Genomic DNA, 26,270 nt, shown 5'->3' with positions numbered 1-26,270 from the left:
AAGTGTCAACCGCCTCTGACAGCTTCGTAACATGTTACGAAGGCACCAAAACTACTTCGTAAATGTTCAAATGGTTGCTAAATTCGAATTCAGCTCCAAAAACTAGCCTAGAAACATGTACAGCTCGAAAAAGTGAACCGAGGTCACCCGAGGTCACCAAAGGTCAATGACCTGACCTGACCTTCAGGTGACCTTGACACCCACCCTAATGCATGGAAGCAACATCACATCACATGTTTGAACGTTTGAAACCACGAAAAGCTTTTAAACGCGCGGCTAATGCGAGCCGACATACGCAGAATCGCGATTCCGGCGAAACATGGTCTCGGAAAAGAGGTCACAGGTCAAAGGTCATTTGGATCAGGGTCATGAAATTTTCAGGGTAGGTGTAAAATTAATCAATGTAAGAGTACTGAAAGTTTCGTCGCGATCGGCCTTTTTTTACGCGAGTTATTCGCGAAAAACCATGGAGGGTGGGGTCCATCCGACCCCCCCCCCTACACATGCGAGGGTTAACACAAAAGTATGAAAATCTCTGGCGACGCCTATGCAAACTGATAGTACAGCTTGCCGTCGCCCAGTCTGAAACAAGTATACTCTCCACACATGCTCTTCGGATAATCCTTTCCTCCTTCCTTCAAATACGGCTGGGACAGCGCGGAAATGTAGCATTCATTTTCGTGACCTGAGAAAGGGAAGAAGTAACGCTTTGACGAATGTAAAGTGACGTTATCTATAAGAATTCACAGATTCAGATATCGTGGCATCAGAGATGCCTATCAGGTATCTTATTTAGAGACAAATATTTTTTGGTACTTAATGACCATTGACCATTTGCAAAGTCAAGGTATCGTATTACCTGGATGAATTATGGCCTCTCCGAATCCAAGCGCCGCATGGCAGTACACAACAGACATAAGAAGAACTACCAACTGAACCACACGGGACATGGTTTGCCTGTTTTAGCTTTTTTCTCCAATCTTCAGTCTGCATGTCAAACGACAAACACTCGTATCTTAGTGTCGAGCTGTAAAAACATGTGTCTTTTATAGGACGTTGTCGGCAGAAATCTGAAGTTCACGGGTGTCAAGAGTTGGACACGTGGCGGCGCTCTGACAAGCAATGACGTAATTTTTTTTTTTTTTTTTTTTGTCCTCCCGGCAAGCCAAGTGGCTATAGCCGGGGGAAGGGGAAAGTTACTAGCTGGCAATTGGCCAGGTCTTTCGTTTACGTTACGTTAATGCCGGCTATTTGATTCCGGCCCAAGAACTAAGAGAAAGGCAAAAGACTACGTTAAACCGGCTCATGTGGCGTCCGGTGGGTTGCAAGGCAAAGGGAAGGCCGAAAGGTGCCTGATGGGCGAGACAATAAATTTGGTTACTTACATAGAACTTGCTGCTGTGACTTGCTGCTGATTTGTGTGCTGTTGTTTGGTGTGTGTTGTTGTGGGGTGAACTTTACCAGGAAAAGTCCTAACTAGAAAAAACCTGGTGCCTAACCAAGAGGGCAAAAACCTGTGCTTCCAGCCAAAGTACACAGTAAAAAAGCCCTTTCTTTAATTACGTTATATTACGTTACGTTATATCGCTAATGTGTATGTGTGTTTGTGGCTGTGTCTCGAGTGGGCCTCAACCTTTAAGAGGGATCCCTGTCGAGAACAGCGAGCTTACACACATATATGTATACACTTGGAAAAGGCGGCGAGAACGAAAGCGAATGGAAGCAAAACGAAGCGGATTTTTCTCAGAAACAGCGCATGCGCAACACTAGCAAACTGTCGCACATGGCATCCCAAGAACATTCGCCTCATGACGTAAATGAGGCGAATGTTCTTGGGATGCCATGTGCGACAGTTTGCTAGTGTTGCGCATGCGCTGTTTCTGAGAAAAATCAGGCCGTAGGTCAACGCCCCGCGACCCTGTGTCCGGCTTTATGTCACCCTCCGGATTTCGTGTGGGGAGGGATGTCAGTCGATAGCCGATGGCTCGGTAACCGAAAATATGCTACCTCGGTAATAGCTTCATCTATTCGTACATAGCGCGATTTATGATAAGAACCTACACAGTTCCAAAGGTCTCATGCGTCTACCTACGCTTTCTTCACCAAATATCGGTCGATGTGTGCTATATTTCTCATTCTTTCTTTTTGACAGAAACCAAACATACTCTCCGTGCACATGAGAGGTAATGTTTAGACGGCGATCCTATCAGCTGTGGCTGACCCCAAGGACACGACCTGACAGAGGCTCACTTGACCTCACACTGGTCACTGACAGAGGAGAGTAGCTCCTCGCCAGCCAATAATGGAGAACGGAATGCTCGTCGAATGATGATTCAATTGAGCATGAAATTAATTTTCGAAGCAAATAAGAACGAAATTCAACATCGCTAGCTCCCAGCCAGAGGACTAACATTTGTGGCTCCTTAAAGGTAGACTGTCACCTTTTTTTCACTTGCCGGTTTTCGTAAGAGGTGCCCGCCCTCACCACAGATTTCCAGTCCATTTTCCCATATCCTCACCCTGTAACGCGGAATCGCCTCCCAAAGTCCCATTTGATGCCATCTTTTTCGCCGGTGAAAATGCTCATCACTAGGTTAATATCGCTAGCATGTATGACGCTTTTCATTACATTTTTGCATGGTAGAGATTCATTGTTATTTTTCTTGAATGTTGTGACGAATTTCGTAATACCAATATTAATTTCAACAGCAAAGACGTACATTTAGCAAATTAATGTCGAAGGTTTCCTAGTATACTAGCATGAAGGTGGGCCTATCTCTAGTTCTCTCTAGTTAGCTAGTTCTTAAATGGAGTAATGCAATTATTTATTTATCTATTTGGATAAAACAAGAACAAAATTTAGCACCGACGGCTCCAGTCCAAGCCACTTACACCGGCAGGGTTCTGCTCTGTGGTTGACTGGTTTACGATTCGATGGGCGCTATTAAACAAGGAAGGTGGTAGATCGGAAACATTGCTTATCGATGTAGTATTCAGCTTTGCCTGAAAGATGCGACAATGGAGTGGGTCTGTCCAAGGCAGAACTAGTGTTCTTTTCACCTTCCCCGTTCTGTGGACTTAGGAAAGTGGCTCCAGTCGCAGTAAATGATACAAAATGAATGCGATATTTTGGCGCTCAACAATGGGCGCCCAGCGGGAACTGACGACAATAAGACGAAATGGGCCCGACTTTTGTTGGTTAAATATTCAGCGCGGACAAATAAATCCGTTCATACTGGCTAGGACATTGAACATAATTAATTTGTACACTATAAATTATCCAGAATTCACTCTTCACTATTCCTGCTTCGGTTCACTAGAAGAAAACCTTCACAGGATATAATACTTATATGTTATATAGGTATACTTTATTTAATTTTATCTTTTTACAACGAAGCTGCAAGAGTATGTTTGTGCATTAGGCCATATGTTCTCTGCTTTCTATAATAACCATGTCATTCCTTAATAAATGACTAATTATTTGTATCATGTTATAGTGTTCCTGAGATAATTCATTCCTGTGGAATTCATTGAATTAACTTTTCAATAAGGTCCGATCTAACCGGTTGGTTCTCAGTCAAATGACAAGGAAAAAACTGTTGGTACGAGCGAAATAGGAGGCTTTTTGCAAATAAGACAAACTAATGGCTTATGGCAGACACATTTAAATTTAAGAAAAACATGAACGCCGTGCGGTGTGCAACTATGAGTGCAACTTTTGCCATAAACTAAACTAAGTAGTTAACCCGCGCCCCGTAGGGCTACCGGCGGACCCTACCACCCGTAGGGGGGGGGGGGGGCCGTTTCGGCCCCCCCCCCTAAGATCTCGGAAAGTTACCGGCCGATTTTCAAAATTCAAACGGCGTTCGATAGCCCCACCCGGGAACTACCTTGTGACCAAATCTCATTGACCTAGGTCAAACCGATGACGTCACAGGTCAGGTCAAAGGTCAGATTTTCACCGTTCACAGGCAATTCAAGAAATGTGCTGTGAAAGCGAGTAAATTGGTAATTTATTGAAAACCATCGATGGTACATTGTTCGTCAAACACATACTTTGCTATCTGAGGTCACTGATACCAGGTCAGGTCACAGCGAGGTCAGGTCACCGGGGGTCACAATATGAATGTGTCGTGTGATACATGTTTTATGGTCCATTTTACATGACAAATGCGATTATGTGGGTTAGGCAGCCCTTGGGGCCAGACTAGGTCACGTTTTTGTGAAGGTCAGGTCAAGGTCAGGTCAAATTAGGTCAAATTTCAAAGTTGATATTTTTGCATAAAATGGGTACCGATTCGATGCAGCTCGTCACGGGGAGTCTAATGGTGGTCTTCGTTTTGCTCTACGAGTTCTAGAATTGCCAAAAATTGAGTTTGAAAATTTGACGTCATCAATTTTGAACAGTTTTTTCGCTATAACTTGGCCAAAAAACGAGGTATCGATCTGAAATTTGGTATGTAGATAGAAGACGGTAGGCACTATCACATATATTCCGGTTTTTCGAAACTCAAAAAACTTTTTGGATTTTTTAGCGAATATATCCAAAAAAATGCTTTTTTGATTTTTGGGGGTCAAAACTCAAAAATTTCAAAAATCCGAGATAGCAGTTTTGTAGCCCTGTCAATTCTACACCTTTTATGTCTTGATCATTTTTCTGTATCTTCAAAGCTGTAGTCCTGACAGGTCTTCTCGCGAAGGTCTTTTTTCGGTCGAAAATGACAGAACATGACGTCACTCTGACGTCATTTGTGGCCAACCTATCATAGCCTCTGGAAAAATTTTTGGTCACAATGTGTAAAATTGATGCCCGGAGGGGTCCTGAAAGTTTGGTGGCGATATCTCCAGCCGTTTAGGAGATATCGACCGAAAAGGACAGGGGGGGGGGCCGTTTCGGCCCCCCCCCCCTACGGGGCGCGGGTTAATAGCAGGCGCGACTGTCATTAGGAAACACCTAAGCATGACCTTCATCAGAACGGAATGTAGCTGTATGATCATCCTTCTAAGCATTCTTAGATTCCTTCATATAAAAAAGACTTGAGAATGGCATTTGTCTCTGTGGAAAGAATATTCACTGCCGCAGAATGCAGTAACATTAACGCCCAACCGTAGCCCATCCCAATTGCCTCTTCTGTTTTCACACTGCCATTCACCGATCGATTCCGTCCAATTTCGCCGAACGCCGTGGCACCCTCCCTGTGTTTACGACCGGCCGCCGGCCGGCCGACGGTTACTGGTTTTACGTTTTCCGCAGATTGTGCTGATGGGCGTCCGTTTTGTCTCCGAAATTGCCCAGGTAATGTCCGGTTCATATGTATATAAGGCTGGTCCGGGTCCAGAGCGATAGTTGTCCAGTGCAGCTCTTCAATATCCTCACATCATGAACTTCTCTGTAAGTAGTCGCGCTCGGACATTGTACACAACGGATTCAACGTGTATAGGAGAACAGTGCGGTTATTGGTGTTCTGCCCAGCTTGGCTCGAACCTACGTTCAAAGTCAATCAAGTCCTACCTTTAAGGTCAAGCCCTAAGATCAAGCCCTAAGGTCAAGGCCCGAGGTCAAGACCAAAGGGCAAAGCCTAAGATCAAGACCTAAGGTCAAGGTCTAAGATAAAGATTTTAGGTAAAGGCCTTAAAAGTCAAGACTCAAGACCTATGGCCAACACCTTAGGTCAATATCTAAGGTCAAAACATAAGGTCAAGTTGCTGTTTTTTTTTTGGGGGGGGGCATTAAGGTCAATCCCTAAGGTTTTTGTGCCTAAGGCTAGGAAACCCTGTAAATGAACATCTTGTACCGTGTGGCTTCCTGTGCCGTGTCGTGTAGCAAGGGTCAATGTTTGTACCGTGTGGTGCTCTGTACCGTGTGCCGTACCGTCCACTGACATACCGCATCCCATACCGTGGTCTGCACCGTATAGTGAGGTACCGGATCCCGTACCATCTAGTAACGATTTATGTGCCATTACCGTACACTAACGGTCCCCGTCGATAGGCGTTATCACAAGTGTATTCGCGGCCATTGGGGCGACGTAAGAAAAGAAGAAAACAACTAGCCCCAAGAACTTTAAATTATCAAATAGCATGCACCTTTTCCTTGATATGTAGAGAATTTACCAATAATTGTTAGAGAAAATTGCATTTAAAATCTTCCATTTATGCTTTTTTCATCGTTTGCACAGTATGCTCTTTTACTAAGCTAGAAACACTAATTAGAAATAAGTCCCGCATCATCAAGAACAATAGGGAAGGCTTGATGTGAATACAATAATCTAAACGGTTTTGTAATCCATGTGAAGACACTTCTAAAATTGCCTGTAGAAATATTAAAGGCAAAAGTTCAACCTTTTCACAAGACGGATGGCTATAAACCTATTCAACGTGTGACAACTCAGCCGGTATATCGTCGCCTACAGCCCAGCTTTCCCTAGTGACCGATAGAGGCGCTGCTATCGATGTCCGCCCGTGCCGCCTAACGTGTCGCCATTCGGTCAGCTCCGCACCGATTCGTGGTACTTTCAAGAGAGACTGCACAGTCAATTTCGAAAGTGCCGCGCATCGGTGCGGTGGATCCACCAAGCCCGACCGAGGAAGTGCTGCTGAAATTGAGAGCAACCGAACAAAATGACCGGGAGGATGGATGAGGACTGAGGAGGTCAACTGGCTCTCAAATTTAGCAGCCTCTCCTCGGTAAGGCTGGATGGATCCATCGCACCGATGCGCGGTACTTTCAAGAGCGGCTGTACCGTGTCCCGTTTGGTATACAATGACGCCCCGTACCGTATACTGACACCCCCCCCCCCCCTCCTCGGTCAGATCTACGCCCTGCTGGTGGTGCTGGTGATCGCCGTCTGTGTCGGCGTCAGCTCCGTCTCGGCCGACTACGGAGACGACGGGTACTACGGCGGGTACCGCGGATACCGTCGCAGCTACCGCCGCAGCTACTACCGCCGCAGGGGATAGACGCCGACCTCAGCTGGACTGATGTCGACCCACTCAGGCTGCCCACTGGACACTCCATGGCTGTCACTGACTCCCACACCACCGGGAGCGAACTCAGAGCGTGCTATATCGAACGATAAGGCATTTTTTTGGTGCCGTGAAACGCTCGACCACCTGACCAAATAAACTGGAAAAACTATCACTGTGGTTTGCTAGCGTATGTAAGGTGCTACAGAATGGAAAACGGTGATAATTAGCCATTTGGAAAGAACTGCAGCTCACGAGTTAACCCTCGCGGGCCTGGGCGTTTCTCGCCCCCCTTGGCGAATATTTGCGATAGCTTCCGAACACTTGGGATAGAAGCGCTAAAATTTCAGTACCTACCTTTTCCCTCATCAATTTAACATCTTCTGGAGTAAAAAGTTTGGACCTAGCCCCCTTGGTGACGTCACAGGGTCGATTTTTCTAGACCCCAGCACGGCAAACTTCGGCGTCACAGACGTGAACTTCAAATAGATGCCAAAAATGGAGTTTTAGAGATAAAGACAAATTACTGGCGGCACGGTTGTGTAGCATTTGACCAAGGGAAAATACCAAAAATAATTTTGGTGACCTGAGGTCAAAGGTCAGATCAATGAACCCGAGTCGGGATTTTACTTTTTCGCAAATAGCTTCCACAGAAATGGTCCTAGAGCTACGACACTGGTACCAACGCATTTGTCTTGTCACGTCGCGTCGAATAACATATATTTTGTTTGGAAAAGGCCAAGTTTTATGTTGACCTCATGTGACCTCGAAGGATCTTTCGTTGACCTGGACACATGAAAGGTCGCCTATATGCTTGACTTGACTTGCTGATCACGAATATGGCATCCGTTTTGTTCTTAGCATTCATTTAGAGCCTCAGGATGGCACAATTGTCTTAACTTTTATGACACTGACCTGAATAAGTGGAACAGCCTCTAGCAAGGATACTCTTCCGTGACCTTGGCCTTGGAGCAGCCTTGCATCGTAAGATGAACCGCAAATAGGGCCTGATAAGCTTAAACACATTTCAAAACATCTTGGAATTTAGTATACGAAAACGTAACGACCTTTCGTTTGGTACAGCTCCCTTATTTACGGAGTAAGACGGGAGGGGGCGGGGGACGCCCACTCTCGGGCTGCGGTGTTTGGGATTGCCCTCGGGCCCGACCGGGTCAAACGGGTCTGAAAATAAAATGGCCTTGGCGACCCAATAATAGTGTGAATGTAAAAATATATTTCATATAATACTTATCTGTTCAACAACTTTGAGGTTTCAGTTGACGCAACTGTTCCAAAGCTTAACTATGTGTGATTATACTTGACACATATTAGCCCTCACCGCATAAGGCAGGTGGGACTTTTAAGTAGTAGATATCTCGTAGACTCAATATTTTTTTTTGTAAATATCCCGTATAAAATCATCGCAATGTGCATTTGTATCTATCGTAGAAATTTCAAGAACCGGAACGGATCTGACTGAAAAATGCCATAGTCTCATATCTATTTTTCTGACATGCAAGTGTAAGAATATTAGTTTTCTGCAAGCCTTTTCACCAATAAGTGACGTCGAGTGTAAGTCATATTCCTTGATCTGCTAATAATCTGTTGTTTTTTTTTTGTTTAGCTGGCTTGCATTTTTTATCTCGTAGTTTTAAAAGCCTTGCTTAATACGGAATATTTTCCGCGAGAGTCCGATCTTTGGGTAAATTGGAGCGCTTTAGCCGTTTAGCGTATTTTGGAACAATTTACGTACTACAGTCGCATATGCTTACATAAACATCATGTGTTCTCCAATTGGGACGTTACGGGTTCTTGTGGGTTGTTGAAAAATTCACCAGCCCCGGTAATGAGCGTAAATCGTATCAAACCAGTGTCGTATCATGTCGTAAATGACGTATCAAACCAACGACCAATATTTTCGAGGAAAAGTGCAGCTTCTGCAGAAAAGGTAGTGGTATTCAATATTACTTTACTAATAGTGGTATTCATCGATTCAAAATAAGACTTTAGCCTTATCGTTTGTCAACCTTGATAAATAGCTAATGGCTGGTAACTTTGCCAGTTGCCTTTGTTGACTTTGCCTCTCGAATCTTGTCTCGAATAATGTTGCTAAGTTACTAAAACGTTAATGTTACTAAAACGCCTTTTGGGCGAAGAACGAGCGAGCGAGATAGTGAACCTTGCACGTGCGGAAGGGCGAGAGGGTACTTCCAACGGGCTTGTGCAAAGCACCCTTCTAACCGGTCGCTAGCGGTGTACCAAATTTCAACGCAATCGGCCCAGACGTTCCTGAGATCTGGAAGCGGCATCCTGCACGTGCGCACGTGCAAACGGGGTCCAAAATGACTTTTGCATGGCACCCTACTAACCGGTCCCCAACCATGTACCAAATTTGAGCGCAATCGGCCCAGCCGTTCTCGAGAGCTGGAAACGCCCCCTGCACGTGCGCACGTGCAGTAGCACCCTAACCGCAACACATGGGAATGCATTGCCTGGTGGGTGCCTACCTGTATGCCAAGTTTCAGCGAAGTCGCCCAAGTAATTACCGAGTTACTGAAATGGGAACAAATTTGGCACCTCTTATTGTTGTATTTTGCACGTGCACTGGGGGGTCACTCACATAAATGAAGAGTATCCGACCTTTGGTAGAAGGGATGCAGCTACCCTATAAAAATGACCGCAAGACAATCGCTCAAGCCGCTGCTGAGATATGGGCCTCTCAAAATCATTACTTTTGCAAAACTGCTTGAAAATGAACAGACTTTTCACGTGGCACGTGCCACGGCGGTCACTGAGATGCATCAAAAGTAGTCAATTACGAGGTAGAAGGGATGGGGCTATCCAGCAAAAAAGACCGCAGGCCATTCGGTCCAGCGGTTGCTGAGATATAAGCCTCTCAAAAGCGTTACAGGCCGGGCCGGGCCGGGCCGCTCATACTGAGATTTTTCCGTTATATTGAAAAGACTTCGCTTCGCTCGCTGCGCTCGCTCGCTCGTAATCATCCTACGTCTCGAAGAAGTAGGTAATTAGCTGCGCTATACGCGACACCATCAACCATCTGCAATCTGCATCTAAGCTCAGTGGCATACACAAACGCTACAGCTTCCGGTTAAAATATATTCATATAAATATACAGCTCAGGCTCGCCAATGACACACTGCTGAAACTCCGCGCCGTATTAACTCTGAAACCCGTGGCGGGAAGGTATTGCATGCCGTTGCCATGTTTCCAATCACACACTGCACACTGTGCTCTGATATTATTGCACGGTGGTCGCTGGTGACAACTGAATGCCAGGGTCTCTTCCCAGAGTTTCATGTGCTCGGAGACACCTCAGTGTAGACTGTAGAACAATCCCATCGATACGGGTCCTCATCCGTAATACGGCCGCTTATCCGTAGTAGCGTCCGCGGCGATAGTAGCTCCTCCGGTATCCCCGTCCGTAATATCTTCCGTATCCGTATCCGCCGTAGTATCCGTCGTCTCCGTAGTCGGCCGAGACGGAGCTGACGCCGACACAGACGGCGATCACCAGCACCACCAGCAGGGCGTAGATCTGACCGCGGAGGGGGGCACGGGGGTGTCAGTAACAGTATATGGTGCGTCACTGTATACCAAACGGGACACGGTACGGGCTCTCTTGAAAGTACCGCGCATCGGTGCGGAGCTGACCGGAGAGAGGCACGGGGACCGTCAGTGTACGGTGAAGGGACACACGGAGCATCAATATATGGTAAAGAGACATTACCCGTCAGGCCGTCACATAGGATACTGTGCATCAATAAGCGGTACGGTGTCGGTACCTACACCATTGGGTCCGCCATTATAAGCGCAAGTCTGTGAGGGGTCTTCCCCCTCAAAAATATTGCAAAGAGTTATATGAGATACTTGACAAACCCCATAGGCCTCAGGGATATTGGACAAAACCGCTCGGGGCTCGGAAGACCTGAGCTCTTATCTAAGCAATGGAGAGACCTTATTTCTACACTGAACAGACGTCTCAGAGGCACAGGACAAATCGCCTAGATGGGCGCTGATCACGGTCACGGCCAGTGACACTCACCGAGAAATTCATGATGCTTCAACGGCAGTAGCTCTGAAACAATTAACTGCTCACTCGACCATCTCTCTACGTTATATACTGACACAGACGCATTGCGACGATTTTCCTAACAGAAAATATACGCAAATAGTCGAGAATTGACGAGGAAAAGGCGAGGAATGCGTCGCCTGGAAGCTGTACTAAGATGCGGAGAAGGCGCTACGCCGTTGGATTTGATGATGCTCTTTGGTTGTGTTTTCCTTGCAGATAATTGCGAAACATGCAATGTCACAAAATTTCAACAACTCACTGCGTTCATTGCGGTAAAATCCACGCATAAGCCCGGTTTGATGCTTCATTGTTTCAACAATCATATTAGGAAGACGGTAAAGTATTACGTGCGTGTACTTTACTGAAAAGACATGTTTTTTGGGTGTTGGGAATATACCACACAGTCCCGATGGCAGCCCCATAGAATGATAAGATTTGTTGAAATATATCGCAACAGCGTTATAAAATCGCGCATGAAACTTTGGGAGCGCACGCAACAAGGCATACAAAGGAAGTAGTAACTCAATTCATAATACATCTGCTATGGAACACACTTCTTGGTAATGCCAACAAGTTCGAGCATAAACATGCTATTGTTCAACAGACCACGTACAACGGGTCTTGCAGGGAAAGACCCACGGTTACAGAAAGAAATCTTTGTGCGTCGGTCCTGGCAGCCTCTCATCACGCAATCGTCGCGTCTCTCTCTCTCTCTCTCTCTCTCTCTCTCTCTCTCTCTCTCTCTCTCTCTCTCTCTCTCTCTCTCTCTCTCTCTCTCTCTCTCTCTCTCTCTCTCTCTTCTCTCTCCCTCCCTCCCTCCCTCTCTCTCTCTCTTCTCTCTCTCTCTCTCTCTCTCTCTCTCTCTCTCTCTCTCTCTCTTTCTCTCTCTCTCTTCTTTGCATAGACGAGGCAATGTGAAATTCGAGAACTGCGAAACCATTTAGCTATCGAAGGAATACCCACAAAATTACAACGTTTGCGCGAGAGTAGGGCGCTTAAACAAAATAATTGTTGATTCGCCCCCGCCTCCCCCCCCCCCCTCTTCCATTTTCTCTTCAGCTGATCTAGTGGCATGAAATTTTTCTCATCGTTATCACATGATAGTTTATATAGATAATACGAGTATGTAAATATGCGATGCAGTCAGCTGGACGTTAAGTAAAAATAGTAGTGTTTATGGGGAAAGCATCCATTCCAGGCTCGGTAAATGAGCTAATTGCCACTAACTGACGACTTGAAACAAAGCTGCGCACACGAGTGTGATGTCATATCATTGTTTACCTACAAATGACATCTGTAAAATCCTACCACGCCACGACGTACAAGTTAATCATAAAACCTACGCACTTAAATGCTACGATGAATCAGTCATGCCATGCTTTTGCGTGTAGGACGATGTTTACTGTTGACGTACTTTCAGTTTTCCTCTTCGCGGTAATGTTATGCCGACGGACTTTCTTAGCGGATAACCAATTAGGGCGTAGCAGGAAAGAAGGTATAAAACGATGTTAGCACTGAGTCGCTCGCTATTATACTGCGAGCAGTCACCAACTAAACACGATGGAGTATTCGGTAAGTTTCGGCTAGTAACACGCGAAACAATAAGCAATTATGTTCGGTGCCGACTGTTAGCGAGCAGCAATTATCTTTTTGTGTCATGGGTTGAATGTTGCCGATTTGCTTTTGATAAAAAATTGTTTCAATCCATTGTTTGTTGCTTCCGCCGGGTAAGGTAAATTGGGGAAAGTTCCTTGGCGTACACACACACACACAAAATGTTTTCATATTGTAACTGTGATTGCTGATTCATGATTGTGATACAAATCGCCTCCGTGCCTTTTGCTGTGAAATTAAATTGGCAAATTAATAGTTGAAATGTTCGATATACCTACCTTACCGTTGCTTACCTATGGCGTTAATTCAAAGGCTGAATGCTATAGACCCGATCCCACATCTTTAATCTCTAGATCCCCAGTTCTGTGATATATGGTGTCTTCGTCCCCAGAGCTGATTTCCGATCTTCAACTCCAAATATCTCTGATCTCCGATCTCCAACTCTCCAGATCCCTGATCTCCGATCTCTGGCTCTCCAGATTTGTTGGTCTATGATCACTTGTTCCCCAGATCTCTTTGATCTTTGATCTGCAACTCCCCAGAGCACGTATCTCTGATCTTTAATCGTTTCCTCCCCAGATCTCTGCGATGCTGATGGCGGTGCTGGTCGCCATCTTCGTGGGCGTAACTTCCGCTTACGATTACGGTTACGACGACGGCTATAGTTACGACGACTGGTACGCTGCTCCTGCCAAGCACTGAGCCCGACCCCGTCCATGGAAGGAGGGAGGCACCAACAAGAGAGGCTTTGCCGGCGGCGGAGGGGAGACAGCGGCTCTTGATAGACGACTGAGATGCCAGAAGACACCATCCAACGTAGAAATATACCGACTAGCGCGGCTGAGCGGATGCACCGAACATACAAATATACTTTGCACCACACAGAGGGACGATGTAATAATCTATAGCACGAACGATGTTTGTCAATATACGTAGCAGCTAGCAGGTGCTGTCCTTTTTAGACACTGCAGGTGCTGTCGTTTTAAGACACCGTGGTGGAAGTTCTACTAACGAGCTATACAATTTACCCGCTCTGGGCTATTGTGCTCGCCTAAGCATAACGCAGCAAGACAATGCTGGGCCAATTCATAGCATTCCATTGATCGGTAAGCGCAGTTTTTCAGCTTGCCGTATCAACTGATGCATCAATCGTATCTATGTAATCTATGTAGATGAGATGCACCTAACAAAAGATGGTTACCATGTACTTTAAAGGGACCCTCCCACCTTAACATTAGTTTTGAGTTGAGATAGCCAAGTTTGCGGCCAGGCTCAGAAACCACCATTTATCCTGGTCGCAACCCCCCCAGCTTTATGGTGTTCAAGAAATTTCTTCCCTTTGCTTGCAGGGTGGGACCAGCGTGGTCCCTATCTCTTAACCATTACGGGAATCTGATGACGTCATCAGGCTTTCGAACGTCCGTTAAATGATTGACTAAAACGTTTTGTAGCACGCGGTGGTATATGCTGCTTTGCGCGCAACAAATGCCGCACTTTCAAATAAAGTCGCTAGGAACAGCGGAGATCCCAAAAAGTAAACAAAAGTAAAAGTCTAATATCTTGAAAACCGGTGAATATTTTTCGATGAAATTTGGTAGATATTCGTTTTTGCTCTTCCTGAACCGAGCGACATCACTTTCATGCCAATTCATTAACTTTTTTGAAGGTGGGAGGGTCCCTTTAATGATCACCATATCATCAGTAATCTTTGAAAATAAACTGTTTCTACAAATCGGCTAACTTTTTTGACATCATCAGACAGCAAAAGAAATAGTTGGCCTGACACCGAGCAAATGTGTCATCTGGGATTTTATGTCAAAAGGTACACAGACAAGTGAATTGCGGGACATTCGCGGAAAATGTTAATGCTGTTTTTGCCATGTCTATTTGGCATCATATTTATCTATATACTCAGATCAGGATCACGTGTCATCAGATCATTATAAAAATACGTGTAACTTCTTATTTACGAACCCTGTAACGTGCATTTGAGTAAAATATGACACCAGCAGAGGTCATGGCGGTGTCGTGTCAGATAAGATCTGATATAAAAAACGCACGCATGTAGCTCCATAGAGCCGACCTCTAGAAATGAGGGGACTGATATTGAGATTTACCTTGACAATTTAGGTCAGGTCATTATATTCACCAAAGGTCAACTTTAAAGTTGATTCCAAAACCCACCTATGGTGAGGCGTGTTTTATGAACACCTCATCTCGAAAGGTGAAGTGACAATGTCACATGTAATGAGTTTGGATGTAAAATAATAGAGGGCAGGTTTTGTTCAAGGAACTCCGATGTCAGAAATTTGCCACCGTTTCCCTAGAATCGAGCTTCTCAATCAACAAAAATGATGAGAACCACAAGGGTCGGTCACCCCTCCATGAAAACTGATTTAGTGTGTTGTTTAAACTTTAAATTGATGAATAGAAAACAGTAAGGATATTGCTTAGCATAAAATTCAAATATCATGTCAAAACATGATAAAACAGATCAACAGACGTTCATCTACAACAAATGGATTTAAAAATAACATAATTTAAAAATAGTTTTCCCGGGAACAACAGGGATAGGGATAACAACTAATTCCTCTCCTAGTAAAATAAGTATTCCACAATCCACATATATGTATAAAATGAACTTTCTTAGGAGTCATCCGCCGTTGGTTTTTGCACATGATTTCTTTCCAAAGACAGCAATAATAAACGGCCTTATGTGACCTTAAGGACAAGGCATCTGCCAGCTAAAGCAGTTAGAAGTTCTAGAATAGAAAAGGCAATTCTGGAATACAACGCACTTGATTATGTAAGAAGCATATACAATATACATTATACATCAGTGTCAGAAAAGTGGTTTGGGGATCTAAGTTCGCGGAACAAAATGTTTAGCTGCTCACGGAACAAAAATCATAAAGTAAGGCACTGTAGGGCCATGCGTATTGTTCTAGGTATGCTTTAAGTATACAAGATATTTGCCAGAGTCTCAGTCAGAAACAGCAGCTTCTACATATAAAATAAAGGTTCAAGGAACATAGCAGGTTGTGGCCTTACAGCCCAAGTGTTAGACTTATTTATAATTAGTTAGCAAATCTGGACATGCAGGTAATGGATGACCACTGATGCTCAAAATCATTCATAATGGAAAATATACAAATTATTCTTAAAATTGTGAATGCAGTGAGAAAAATGAATGGGGTATAAAAATATACACAACATCCAGAATATGCTTTTCAAATGACACATTTTCACATGAAACAAAAACTGCTAAGTATATTGAAATACTATTTGAAATACCTTTAAGCAAAATCAAAACATAGCCACGTGGACTGGTACCTACCTACCTAGATATTATCAGTATAAATGGCCTTGTACCTACCTATACCTATCTAATGCAAGTTTGACAAATTTGACGCAATCCAGCTTGAAGCAAATAACCAACAAATAACGAACCACAAAGACACAAAAACATGCCAGCACTTAAAGAAAAAAGGTCTTGTGCAAGACAACCCCCAAAAACCATGCCACAAATGATTATAATCAATAATAGATAATTGCCCACGCGCTTGCCCAAACTGAAACGGACGCCTCGCACCTCGAGCCTTGAGAAATGGCGCGGAGGATGACTCGGCGAGGGAAATTAGAGGAAAGGGATTTCCTCTTTACTGGTTTTCAATTTGATAAAAATGATTCAAATTGATGAAAACTTCAGAATAGCATATCATATTTAAAAAGACTCTAAAATAAATGAATATTCGACCTCAATCTGGCTGCTTTATTTCAAATAATATACTTATAAGCAAAGGGATTTTATGCCCTAGACAAACATTACTTCATGTAAAAGTGATATCAGCATATGTCGGTATTATACCTGCAATCGGCATCAACTGGGCAATAATTTTATGCTATGAAAAGCGCCGTCTCTCAACGATTCTAACGGTACCCAATTTTTTATAAATACAAGTCGAGATTGCTTAAACGTTCCAAATTAAGTGAGTTGTTCCGTGACGAAACATGGTGACGGCGTTTCAATAAAACTATATGAAAACGTCCATAAAAATATAAAAATTTGACATAGAAACAATCAGAATTGAACAATCTATGATGCCATACCTAACTTGAACCGATTGCAAGCCTACTTCAACCTTTATTCTACCCTTACTTTTGTTCCGTGTCACGGAACAAGAATATGGTAAACTGAGAAATGCACTGCCATTGAAATGGCAATTTATGCGCCAACAGCGTATAAAGACTTTTATCGGTCGTCGCCAACTTAAGCGCTTGTCAACCTGCGGCGGCTGAGCCGGCGCGGCGGCGCCGCCGCAACCGCAGTTGACGCAGCGACAGGCGACGCAGAGCCAGCAAAAAAGTCGTTGTTCGCTGTAGTTATTGGTCTTATGTCTTCTACTGGAGTCTCACTGCGGCAGCACGCCTTGTGAAACATTGCTGGCATCCAGGTGGGTGATTACGTTCCGATATCTGGGACATACTCTCTGCTGATGGCAGTATAGACCTAGACGCGTTGTCTCGGTTTACCATCGCCTGGGCCCTGGTTGCGTGCTTTTTGTCGCCATTTTACCGCTCTACGGCGTCGGTCGCCACCGGCCGTTCATGCATACTCGTCGAGTTCCATTTTGCCCCCATTTCGGTGTATGACATGCGAGGCACGCTGCTCTGACCCAGGCCCGGGCCTGGGTAGGGCCGCGTCCCCCCTTCTTTGTTTCGCTCCCCTCCCCTACCCAGTGTTGTCGCAGAGCGTCATCCCGCCCCGGAAGGACGGATCGTATGGGCGTCGTGGCTCAAGTGTAGAGCGCTCGCTTCTCACCCGGGCGACACGGGTTCGATTCCCGGTACAGGATCGCTTGCGTATTTCGCTTGGATGGGGTAAGGGTGTGTATTACGTTATTACCGTGAGGGGCGAGAAACGTTCTTCCTTTCTCTCTTTCTGCCCATACCAACAGCAGTTGTTCCCGGCCAATTACCGGCGGACATCATACCCGCCATAGCCCCCGCGACGTGTTCTTTATTTAAGCCTGCAGATGATTTTCCTGCTGTCACCGGAGGTGGGTGGACTCACGGGGGCTGGTGGACGTTGTGCCCGCCGAACTGGCTGACGTTATACCCGCCGGGCTTGCGGATGTTGTACCTGCAGGCGCCTCTGCGGCTTATTGGTGGCCGGCATCCAAGAGTTTGGCACCGACTCTCATTATGGCAGTTACCGGGTTTAGCCGTACGTTCCCGGACTAGTAACGGGTACGGCACTGCTCCGTTCCGTCCACATGCCGTTGGTTACGTCCCTCCTTGCCTTTTCTTCATTTTCGTTTCAGCATGCTGCTGTTGGGGGGCGATAGCTTTGCTTTCTGGGCGGCCCGGCGTTGCACGCTGGATGCGTCGATATCTCGCCGCAAACTTGCGTGTGTTGTAAGACTTTATTGTCTTATGGTGGTGGCTGTACCCGATCCGGTAAGTTCCTGGAATGGCGGAGATATCTCCTGCCGTGATATATTTCCTGAATGGCGGAGGTTGCTCCTAACCTGGTATATTCCCGGAATGACGGAGGGTGTGCCAGCAGTGTTATATTTCCGGACCGGCGGAGGTGGCCCCCGCCGTGATATTTTTCCAGGATGGCGGAGGATGTTCCCGCTCTGGTCTATTCCCGGCATGGCGGAGGCTGTTCCCTCCACGGTATATTTCCAAGATGGCGGAGGCTGTTCCCGCCCTGATATATTCCCGGAATGGCGGAAGTTGTTCCCGCCCTGGTGTATTCCCGGTATGGCGGAGGCTGTCCCCGCCGTGGTTTCTTCCCGGAATGGCGGAGGCTGTTCCCGCCCTGATATATTCCCGGAATGGCGGAAGTTGTTCCCGCCCTGGTATATTCCCGGATTGGCGGAGGCTGTTCCCGCCGCGGTATATTCCCGGAATGGCGGAGGCTGTGCCAGCCGTGGTATATTCCCGGATAGGCGGAGGCTGTTCCCGCCGCGGTATATTCCCGGCTTGGCGGAGGCTGTTCCCGCCGCGGTATATTCCCGGAATGGCGGAGGCTGTTCCCGCCGCGGTATATTTCCGGACTGGCGGAGGTGGCCCCCCCGCCGTGGTATTTTCCCGGAATGGCGGAGAATGTTCCCGCTCTGGTCTATTCCCGGAATGGTGGAGGCTGTTCCCACCCTGGTATATTCCCGGTATGGCGGAGGCTGTTCCCGCCCTGATATCTTCCGGAATGGCGGGGTTTGGTCTCGCCTTCGAGTTTCCGGGGCGGGTTGCGTATGTTCGGGTCCCGCAACCGTGCGTGTTCACTCTTTATTTCTTCATTCGTCTACATGCAGCTGAACAGATTCATTCCAATGGAGTCTACCGTCCTGGTGAGATAATCGACATCACGGCGGAGCAGCGGTGAGCTCGTCTCTGCCGGTTGGCAGCGATAAGCCCATACAGTGCGGATGATATTGTATTGTTTGTATTGCATCGTATTTACATTTCAGAGCGATCCACATACAACGTGCGTGGCGATTACTGCTCAGAATCCATATCCGCGGTTGCTTATCTAAGCATTCAGAACATTTGCACATTCACTCACGGCGGGAGGCAGCTGCGACAGGTGAGGTGGCAGGCTGTTCAGCAGAGCTGCAGCGCGATAGCCGAACCGCCGCTTGCCCGTTTCCAGCCGCGGACGGGGAAGATGGAGGAGGTGAGCTTGCCTGGATTGTCTCTCGCGGGGATAGCGCTATTAGCGACGAACAGGATTGCTAGTTGCTCGGGTTCTCGGCGCTGTAGGACCTTGTACCTATGTGAGGACAAGGGTGTGGAATTCGGACATACCGCGCGGGGACAACCACCCGAGTTTTGTTCGCAAGTTGGAGACATTGTCAACTTTACTGCGACCGAAAATAATTCTAGCGGCGAGTTACGAATTCCGGACACATATTCACTAATAGGTGTTGCCGGTCGAGCTCGGTCAGCTTCTCTCACACCACGATCGGCTTCTTGCGTAAAGGCTTCCTAACAGCTTGTACCGGCGGGGCTGCGGTCAGCTAGCTCATAAGTATCACGCCGTGGGTGGTCGGTCCGGCCCCTATCGTTGGTACGATATAACAACTGTTTCTGGCTGCCGCTTCCGCCGTGCGCGTTACTGTCTTTGGTGTGGCCCGTGAGCATGATCCAGCTCAGCTGGTCGGCGGTCCGCGAAGGTGTATACTTTGGGCATCTCCTCTTAGCCGGCTTTTGACGCTGAGGACTGACTGCGATACAGATACAATGTCACACCGTGTGGTTCGATGGGTGCGTTTGGTTTTGCTTTTACCCTGTTCGCTTCCAACAGCGCTGATGTTTCCAATTGCCTTTACATCTATTCCAAATGACCACCCTGCATCTGTCCACCTCACATGATAATGTGCTTTTATTCACTCTGCTTTTGGCATAGTATGTCGGTTTACGATGCTCCCACGAGTTCCTAGTGTCGTACCGCCCTCACTGCATTTCTCAAAGTATTTCCTTCGCTAGTGCCCCTGGCGGCGATGATGGCACCGCGGGGAATACCTATCGCTGTGTATCATGCATTTGTCTTCACTGACGTTTATGTTTACCTTTGTTTCATGGCACATCGGGCATGCCGAGAAACCCTCTACCGGTCTGCGTCGACGGCGGGCTCAGGCCGGCCCCGCCGCGCTTGGTCACACTTCGCGGACGGGGCTGGTTGCGGGGTACTGCTGCACGGAGCGGGGCGCAGCTTCGGCAATTGCCTCAGCCGCCTCCCACTACGGAGACGGTGCCTACCCAAACGGTGCTCAGCGCGCGGGTAAACAGCCGGCGTCACCTGGTCCACGAGGAGGTCGGCGGGTGCTGCTGGATGGCGGACATTGCGATGCAGCGACAAGCGCTACCTCATCGTGTCATGCTACCGCTGCCGTTGCCGCCCCCTACGGAGCAGCTGCCGCTGCCGGAGATGCACACTGTGCCTACGCTGGCCCCGCTACCTACCTCCTCTCTGATCGCCACACCACCTCTTTGACTTCCATACCGCGACACGACACCGTCGTTCTTTCCAGCCGATTCCTCTTTCTGTGGGCGACTCGGTTGCCATCCAATAATTTGGATGGCACGGTTTCATCGTCGCTGAGCGTCGTAGGCAATACTAACAGCTCCCCCTCCGCGGTCGCTTACTGACATCCTCATCTAAATCGCCCGCTTTTTATGTGACACTTGACCAATCAGTTCTGTTTTGAGCTCCTTGTTTCTTGTTAATTGGTTTATTCCGCGATGATGGTAGAGGATTTCTGTCTCACTCTCAGAATGTTTGTAACGCTCGGAGCGTACCCTGGTGCCCAGTACAGGCCTGCCATGACATGCCTTGGAGTCGCGTTACACGATTGTGATCGTCTCTTCCGGCTCCCGCTAGGTGATACTCCGGCATCCCAACTCCGGCATCACTCCGGCTGGCCCGACTCCGGCATCAAACTGTCTCACTGCTCCACCTGGCGCGCGGCTCATATACGACATCCTATCACGGTCTGCGGGCCCCGACACGGCGGGATGGCACGGTCCCGGCCGCGGGTGCTCAGTCAGTACTCTCATGACGTCTTAGGATCGTGGTGTCTTCCGGCCGTGGGTTCTCGTGGTATGACGCGAGCAACCTGCGAGCTTTGCTGTCGCACAATTCATCCAGACGTTCGATACCGCATCACGGGTCGCGGGCCCCGCCGCGGCGCGTCGGAATTGGTCCCGGCCGCGCGCGCTTGGTGTCGCCAGCTTTTACTCTCAGCGTGTCTTACGCGGAGCTCACTACTCGGCGGAGCCGGTGTATCCGCTGGCCGTGGGCTCTCCTGGCAGGAGACGTACGGATCTGCAATACTTGCTCTTACACCATCAATCCAAAAGTTCGATGCCTCATCACGGGTGGCGAGCCCCGACACGGCGGGACAGAATATGGTCCCGGCCGCGGGCGCTCGGCGTCGCGTCATTGGCGCTGGTCTTCATCTGCCTTGCGGCGGTACCTCCGCCGGTGTGGGTCCCTGCTGCAGCTCGGCTCAAGTTCGCACTGACGTCGCCCAGCCCGGACTGCGAACCCCGGCCGCCTGCGCGGCGACAGGTGGGCCGACACGGCGCCGCCTGGGGGCGGCCGGCCGCGGTCTCACCTGCTCGTCTCTGCCCTGGGCCGGGCGACGGTTCCCCGCCCGTGCGGCCCCGACACGGCGGGCCCCCTGGGGGCCCGGCCGCGGGCTACCGCACGGCAGCGAACGGGCTCGTTGGCGAACCGTACGTCCTTCCGGCTGGCGTCCCCGATACGGCGGCTGCCCTAATGGGCGCCGGCCGCGGGGCCGCGCGGACCGTTCTACGTGTTTACATTTGTTTATGTATGACATTCAGACAAGGCGCTTTGAGTTAAGCTTTTGCCTTTGCGCCTGTCTTATATTTTGTACAAGTTCAGCCCGTATTTTTTGTTTAATAAACTTGGTTATGATGATGATGATGATGATGACGTGCCGCTAACTCTGCGCCCCTCATTTCATCACGGTGGTGTGCGTCGTTCACGTCATATCGCGGCGCACGGGCGCCGTTCGTGCTCACTCAATTCAGGTGTACGATGTGGTGGATGTGTATCGTCGCATTTCAGGTTATGTGATGTCATGTTATGTTATGCCGCGATGTGTACATACCCGCTCCATCTGATGGTATGCGACCCTAGTCGCGTGAGCGTACCTCTCTGTCCGGCTGTGCCCCGGGCTCGTGTACAATCCAATTCCAGACACCAGCCGCGTCGGCCCCGACACGGCGGCTACCCTGAGTGCCGGCCGCGGGGCCGTCGTGCCTGCCCTCTGCACCATGTGCCATCATCTCTACCGCCTATCGCGGTCGCGCGGCGCGGTCTCCCAATTGTTCGTTGCATAGTTTAAGGCATATCGCAGCGCACGGGCGCCGTTAGCACTCACTCAATCATGCTGTGTGGTGGACGTGTCTCGTTGTGTTTCGTATCACTTCGGCTTGTGAGCCGGTTCGCTTCGTTGTTCCGATGCCCACGTCGGGTGCGTGTTTTTTTTTTCGCCCGGCTGTGCCCCACACTCGTGTATTTAACAGCAGGCCGCGTCGGCCCCGACACGGCGGCTACCCCGAGTGCCGGCCGCGGGGCCGTCGTACCTGCCCTCCGCGGCGTGTACCGTCACGTTACTACCTCTCCCCGTCGCGCGCCTCGCGGTTCGGTGGGGTGGTTGGGCTGTTCCACCTCTCCAAAAAACGGACAAAATACAGCCCCGTTACACACTGTGACAATGTTTTTTGCAAGCGCGAGGGCGGCGACGGATAAATGGCAATTTATGCGCCAACAGCGTATAAAGACTTTTATCGGTCGTCGCCAACTTAAGCGCTTGTCAACCTGCGGCGGCTGAGCCGGCGCGGCGGCGCCGCCGCAACCGCAGTTGACGCAGCGACAGGCGACGCAGAGCCAGCAAAAAAGTCGTTGTTCGCCCGCCGCCACCCCAACGCCTCCTGTGCCTTGTTCGTTTATCTTGCTTTAGGCGGTGCTAATGCTGTGTGCTCTCCGTACTGGGCTGTTCCACCTCTCCAAAAAACGGACAAAATACAGCCCCGTTACACACTGTGACAATGTTTTTTGCAAGCGCGAGGGCGGCGACGGATAAATGCCGTTATGAGGATATGGCAGCCTCACTGAATGGGCGAAAGCGACCGTCTTTTGGGAAATTCGACAAATAATGCGCATCACGGTCAAAAGTAATGTTTTTTTTTATATCAGTGTTTCCTGCATAAAAATCGTTTTCTGCCCAATAGTGGACGAGAAAGCAGGAAATCGGTAGTTACTGATTTGATGAAAGAATACGCAAAAGGAATGGCAGTGTATCCATAAACGTGGTGTGGATTGTGCATTGTGCAAAGACATTGTGGTGAGGCTGAGACTGAGGACTTGCCATTCAAGTCGTAGGTATTGGTATGGGTGATTGTTCGTGATAATATTGATTTATCGTAAAAAGCATCTAACCTCATTCCGTGCACGTGACATGCAGGTGATCATGGTTGAATTGGATGGTAGGTATCATCCTGTCACGGGCTGATTCTCTTTCGTAAACATCTGATTCTCATTCGTAGACAAACCAGGTGAGAAATGTGATGGAATGGAAACATTTATTTATTTCACAAACACACTCAATAGCATACATTCAAGGCACGTATACTGGATTCATTCCTTCACGCTTGTTTTAAAACTTGCTGGATAGTTTGACATGGTTTGTCAATACTTCTATCTTGTAAGCACTTCAACTTTGGAAAGTAATGAATGACTGACATTTTAACTGATTCAATTATGATGATTGCATGGTGAAATTGTGGAGCAACTGCTTCTTATCTGTTTCATTAGTACTTGCGGGATGCTTGTTTGCTGCTTTGGAGATCTGAAAACAGAACAAAGCACAATGTCAAATTTTCAATTAACATGTTTCTTTAGTAAGTTTCCCTTTCAGTCCTGTGATGCCCAGTTGCAGTTGATATTTAGTCAGTGACGGAACAAAAAAAAAGTGATTATTAGCAGTGAAAAATCTCACAGAACAAATCTTCCAAGTTCAAAAAAATTGAGAAACCGGCCACTTTTCTGACACTGTTATACATACTATTGATACTATGAAAGGATATGTACATATTATAGGAAGACTAGTCGTACGTAGTCGACAATGCCAAACATATTCGATTGCATATGCATTTAAAGGAAGGGTGCCACCTTCCGAAATTTTTGTTCTATGAATCTATTTTACTTATTTGAATTTTTAGACGTGGTTAGCGCGTCCACAATATACAAAAAACCGAAACATTGCATTTAATACATTGGCCAAAAAAAAGATCGTTGTTTATATCACCACTACAAGTCAAGGTCGTTTGATGTGGCAGCTAGGACGGCTGGCATATCCTGTTGTCATGGCAACATATCATTCTGCCATTTGCATTGATGGCACAACTGAGACAAAAAGATGAACAAATAAAAAGGAAGAAGATAACATGATTTGAACTAAGTTGTAGGTAACCAAGTAGGTAACTGTTGGCCATATTTGCCAACAGTTAAAGAACATCAAATAAGTCGAGTAAAGGTTTTTCCTTTACAATGCTTAAGAGATCTATGGAACCCTTCACCCTTCATGCAACTTACTAGAAAAACTTCCCAATTAAAATTTTAAAACTTAAGTGTATACCATAAAGAAAAAATATACCCTTTCAAAATGATAAAGCATGCTTCAAAAGTATAACTTTTATACATACCTTTGCTGATTTCATGTTTTATAAAATACCCTTAACACGACGAGGAAATAGTGCTGAAGATTTTTGCCTGCCCGAATGCTGGCAGCAAAACTCGCAAATGATAACTTCACGTGCGGATTCAATGCTGACCGTCTCGAGCATAGGTAAGTGAAGCCGGTTTTTAGGTTCATGTGAGGCTAATCTTGTAAAAACTGCGTTGTGTCCAAAAGGTGGCACCCTTCCTTTAACCGACGAGCCGCTGGGGGGGGGCATAAAGTTGCCCCCCCCTTTACGTTTTGTGAAATATCTCCGAAACCTGATGAGCTACGAACGTAAAACTTGGCATAGCTTCAAATGAATACCTAGGCAATGTTTGAGGAAAGTTTGGTGGTTGTAGCACCTAAGATGACGTCACAGTGACGTCATAAAGTTTTGTCGTTTTCCGATATGGACCGTTTCTGGTGACGCTGAGCATGAAACTCGACTGTAAATGAACTAGACAGCACCTGCTGTCATCCTAAAACATCTTACTACACTTCCATCTAGTTTCTGACCAATAATCGGCCCTTTATATTCGGTCCCATATATGTGATGTATCGTGAGGAATATGAGAGTCGCAAATCTATAATTTCACTTATGACGTCACTGTGACGTCATTTCAAATGGGATCGACACCAAATTTGGACACAACCTCGGCTAGGTATTCAGGAAGATGTGTGCAAAGTTTCGCTTCTCTATCTCTTCGCGTTGCGACGATATCGTCGCAGAAGTAAAGGGGGGGGCAACTTTATGCCCCCCCCCCCCAGCGGCCGGCGGGTGGCGCGGAGGCCCAGCGGCCGCCGGGTTAACACGCGCAGTGGAAGGGGGGGGGGGGCGGATTCCGCCCACCCCTCCTGTTTTTCGCCAATAACTCGCGCCGCAAACATGATATTAATGTGAAATTTTGGCTACCTGCCCAAAATTGAGCTGCGGATCTTCTCGTGCAAGAAATAAGAAAATCGGGTCACAACTTTTCTTGTAATAGTGGTGTAAAGTCAAACATCCTGCCGCCGCGGCGGCGCGGCGGCGCGGCGGCCGGCGCTAGCCGTTACGCGCCGCCTGAATTGTAGACTGTGCCGGGGCGGGACAGTTCCGTCTTTACATCGCTCCCCTTACCGCTGATTATATTCGATTCGCGTCAAATTTTGTGAGAAGACTAAGAAATGTACAGGCAACCTCATGGTCAAAGAATTTTGAAAAACGGCCAGTAACAACTTGAGTTATGAGTGTGTAAACACAAAATTGTGATTGCCGCGTTTCCCGCGTCGGCCGATCCCGCTTCAGCCGGCGACATCTTACCCTTAGCAGGCTTCTAGCTGCCATATTTATTGTT

The 26,270-nt window shown here is 47.5% G+C and overlaps 1 protein-coding gene and 2 long non-coding RNA genes across 5 annotated transcripts in view; 2 read left to right on the top strand and 1 right to left on the bottom strand.

The window, feature by feature from the left end:
* LOC122394621 overlaps window positions 1-7,060 on the top strand; it is a 42,042-nt gene extending 34,982 nt beyond the window's left edge. For 2 of the 3 annotated variants that reach the window (XM_043391620.1, XM_043391621.1), the window contains one exon: window positions 6,814-7,060. In XM_043391620.1, the coding sequence (XP_043247555.1) occupies window positions 6,814-6,960 (147 nt within the window). In that variant the 3' untranslated portion in view covers window positions 6,961-7,060. Of the gene's footprint in view, window positions 1-5,279; window positions 5,393-6,813 lie in introns of those variants that run through there. The other variant, XR_006258899.1, reaches the window with a different exon arrangement.
* Window positions 7,061-10,067: 3,007 nt separating this feature from the next.
* Window positions 10,068-11,104, bottom strand: LOC122394629. Its single transcript, XR_006258904.1, has 2 exons — window positions 11,030-11,104; window positions 10,068-10,522 (listed from the first exon to the last, which is right to left on the bottom strand). It is a non-coding gene; the product is annotated as an uncharacterized LOC122394629 (long non-coding RNA).
* Window positions 11,105-12,556: 1,452 nt separating this feature from the next.
* Window positions 12,557-13,623, top strand: LOC122394628. The gene is made up of 2 exons (XR_006258903.1): window positions 12,557-12,631; window positions 13,253-13,623. It is a non-coding gene; the product is annotated as an uncharacterized LOC122394628 (long non-coding RNA).
* Window positions 13,624-26,270: the final 12,647 nt, after the last annotated feature.

This window comes from Amphibalanus amphitrite, unplaced genomic scaffold (assembly GCF_019059575.1).
Source record: "Amphibalanus amphitrite isolate SeventyFive unplaced genomic scaffold, NRLGWU_Aamphi_draft 000602F_arrow, whole genome shotgun sequence".
Taxonomy (NCBI): Eukaryota; Metazoa; Arthropoda; class Thecostraca; order Balanomorpha; family Balanidae; genus Amphibalanus; species Amphibalanus amphitrite.
The sequence above is the reverse complement of the archived record's forward strand: the minus strand, read 5'-3'. Positions and strand labels throughout refer to the sequence as shown.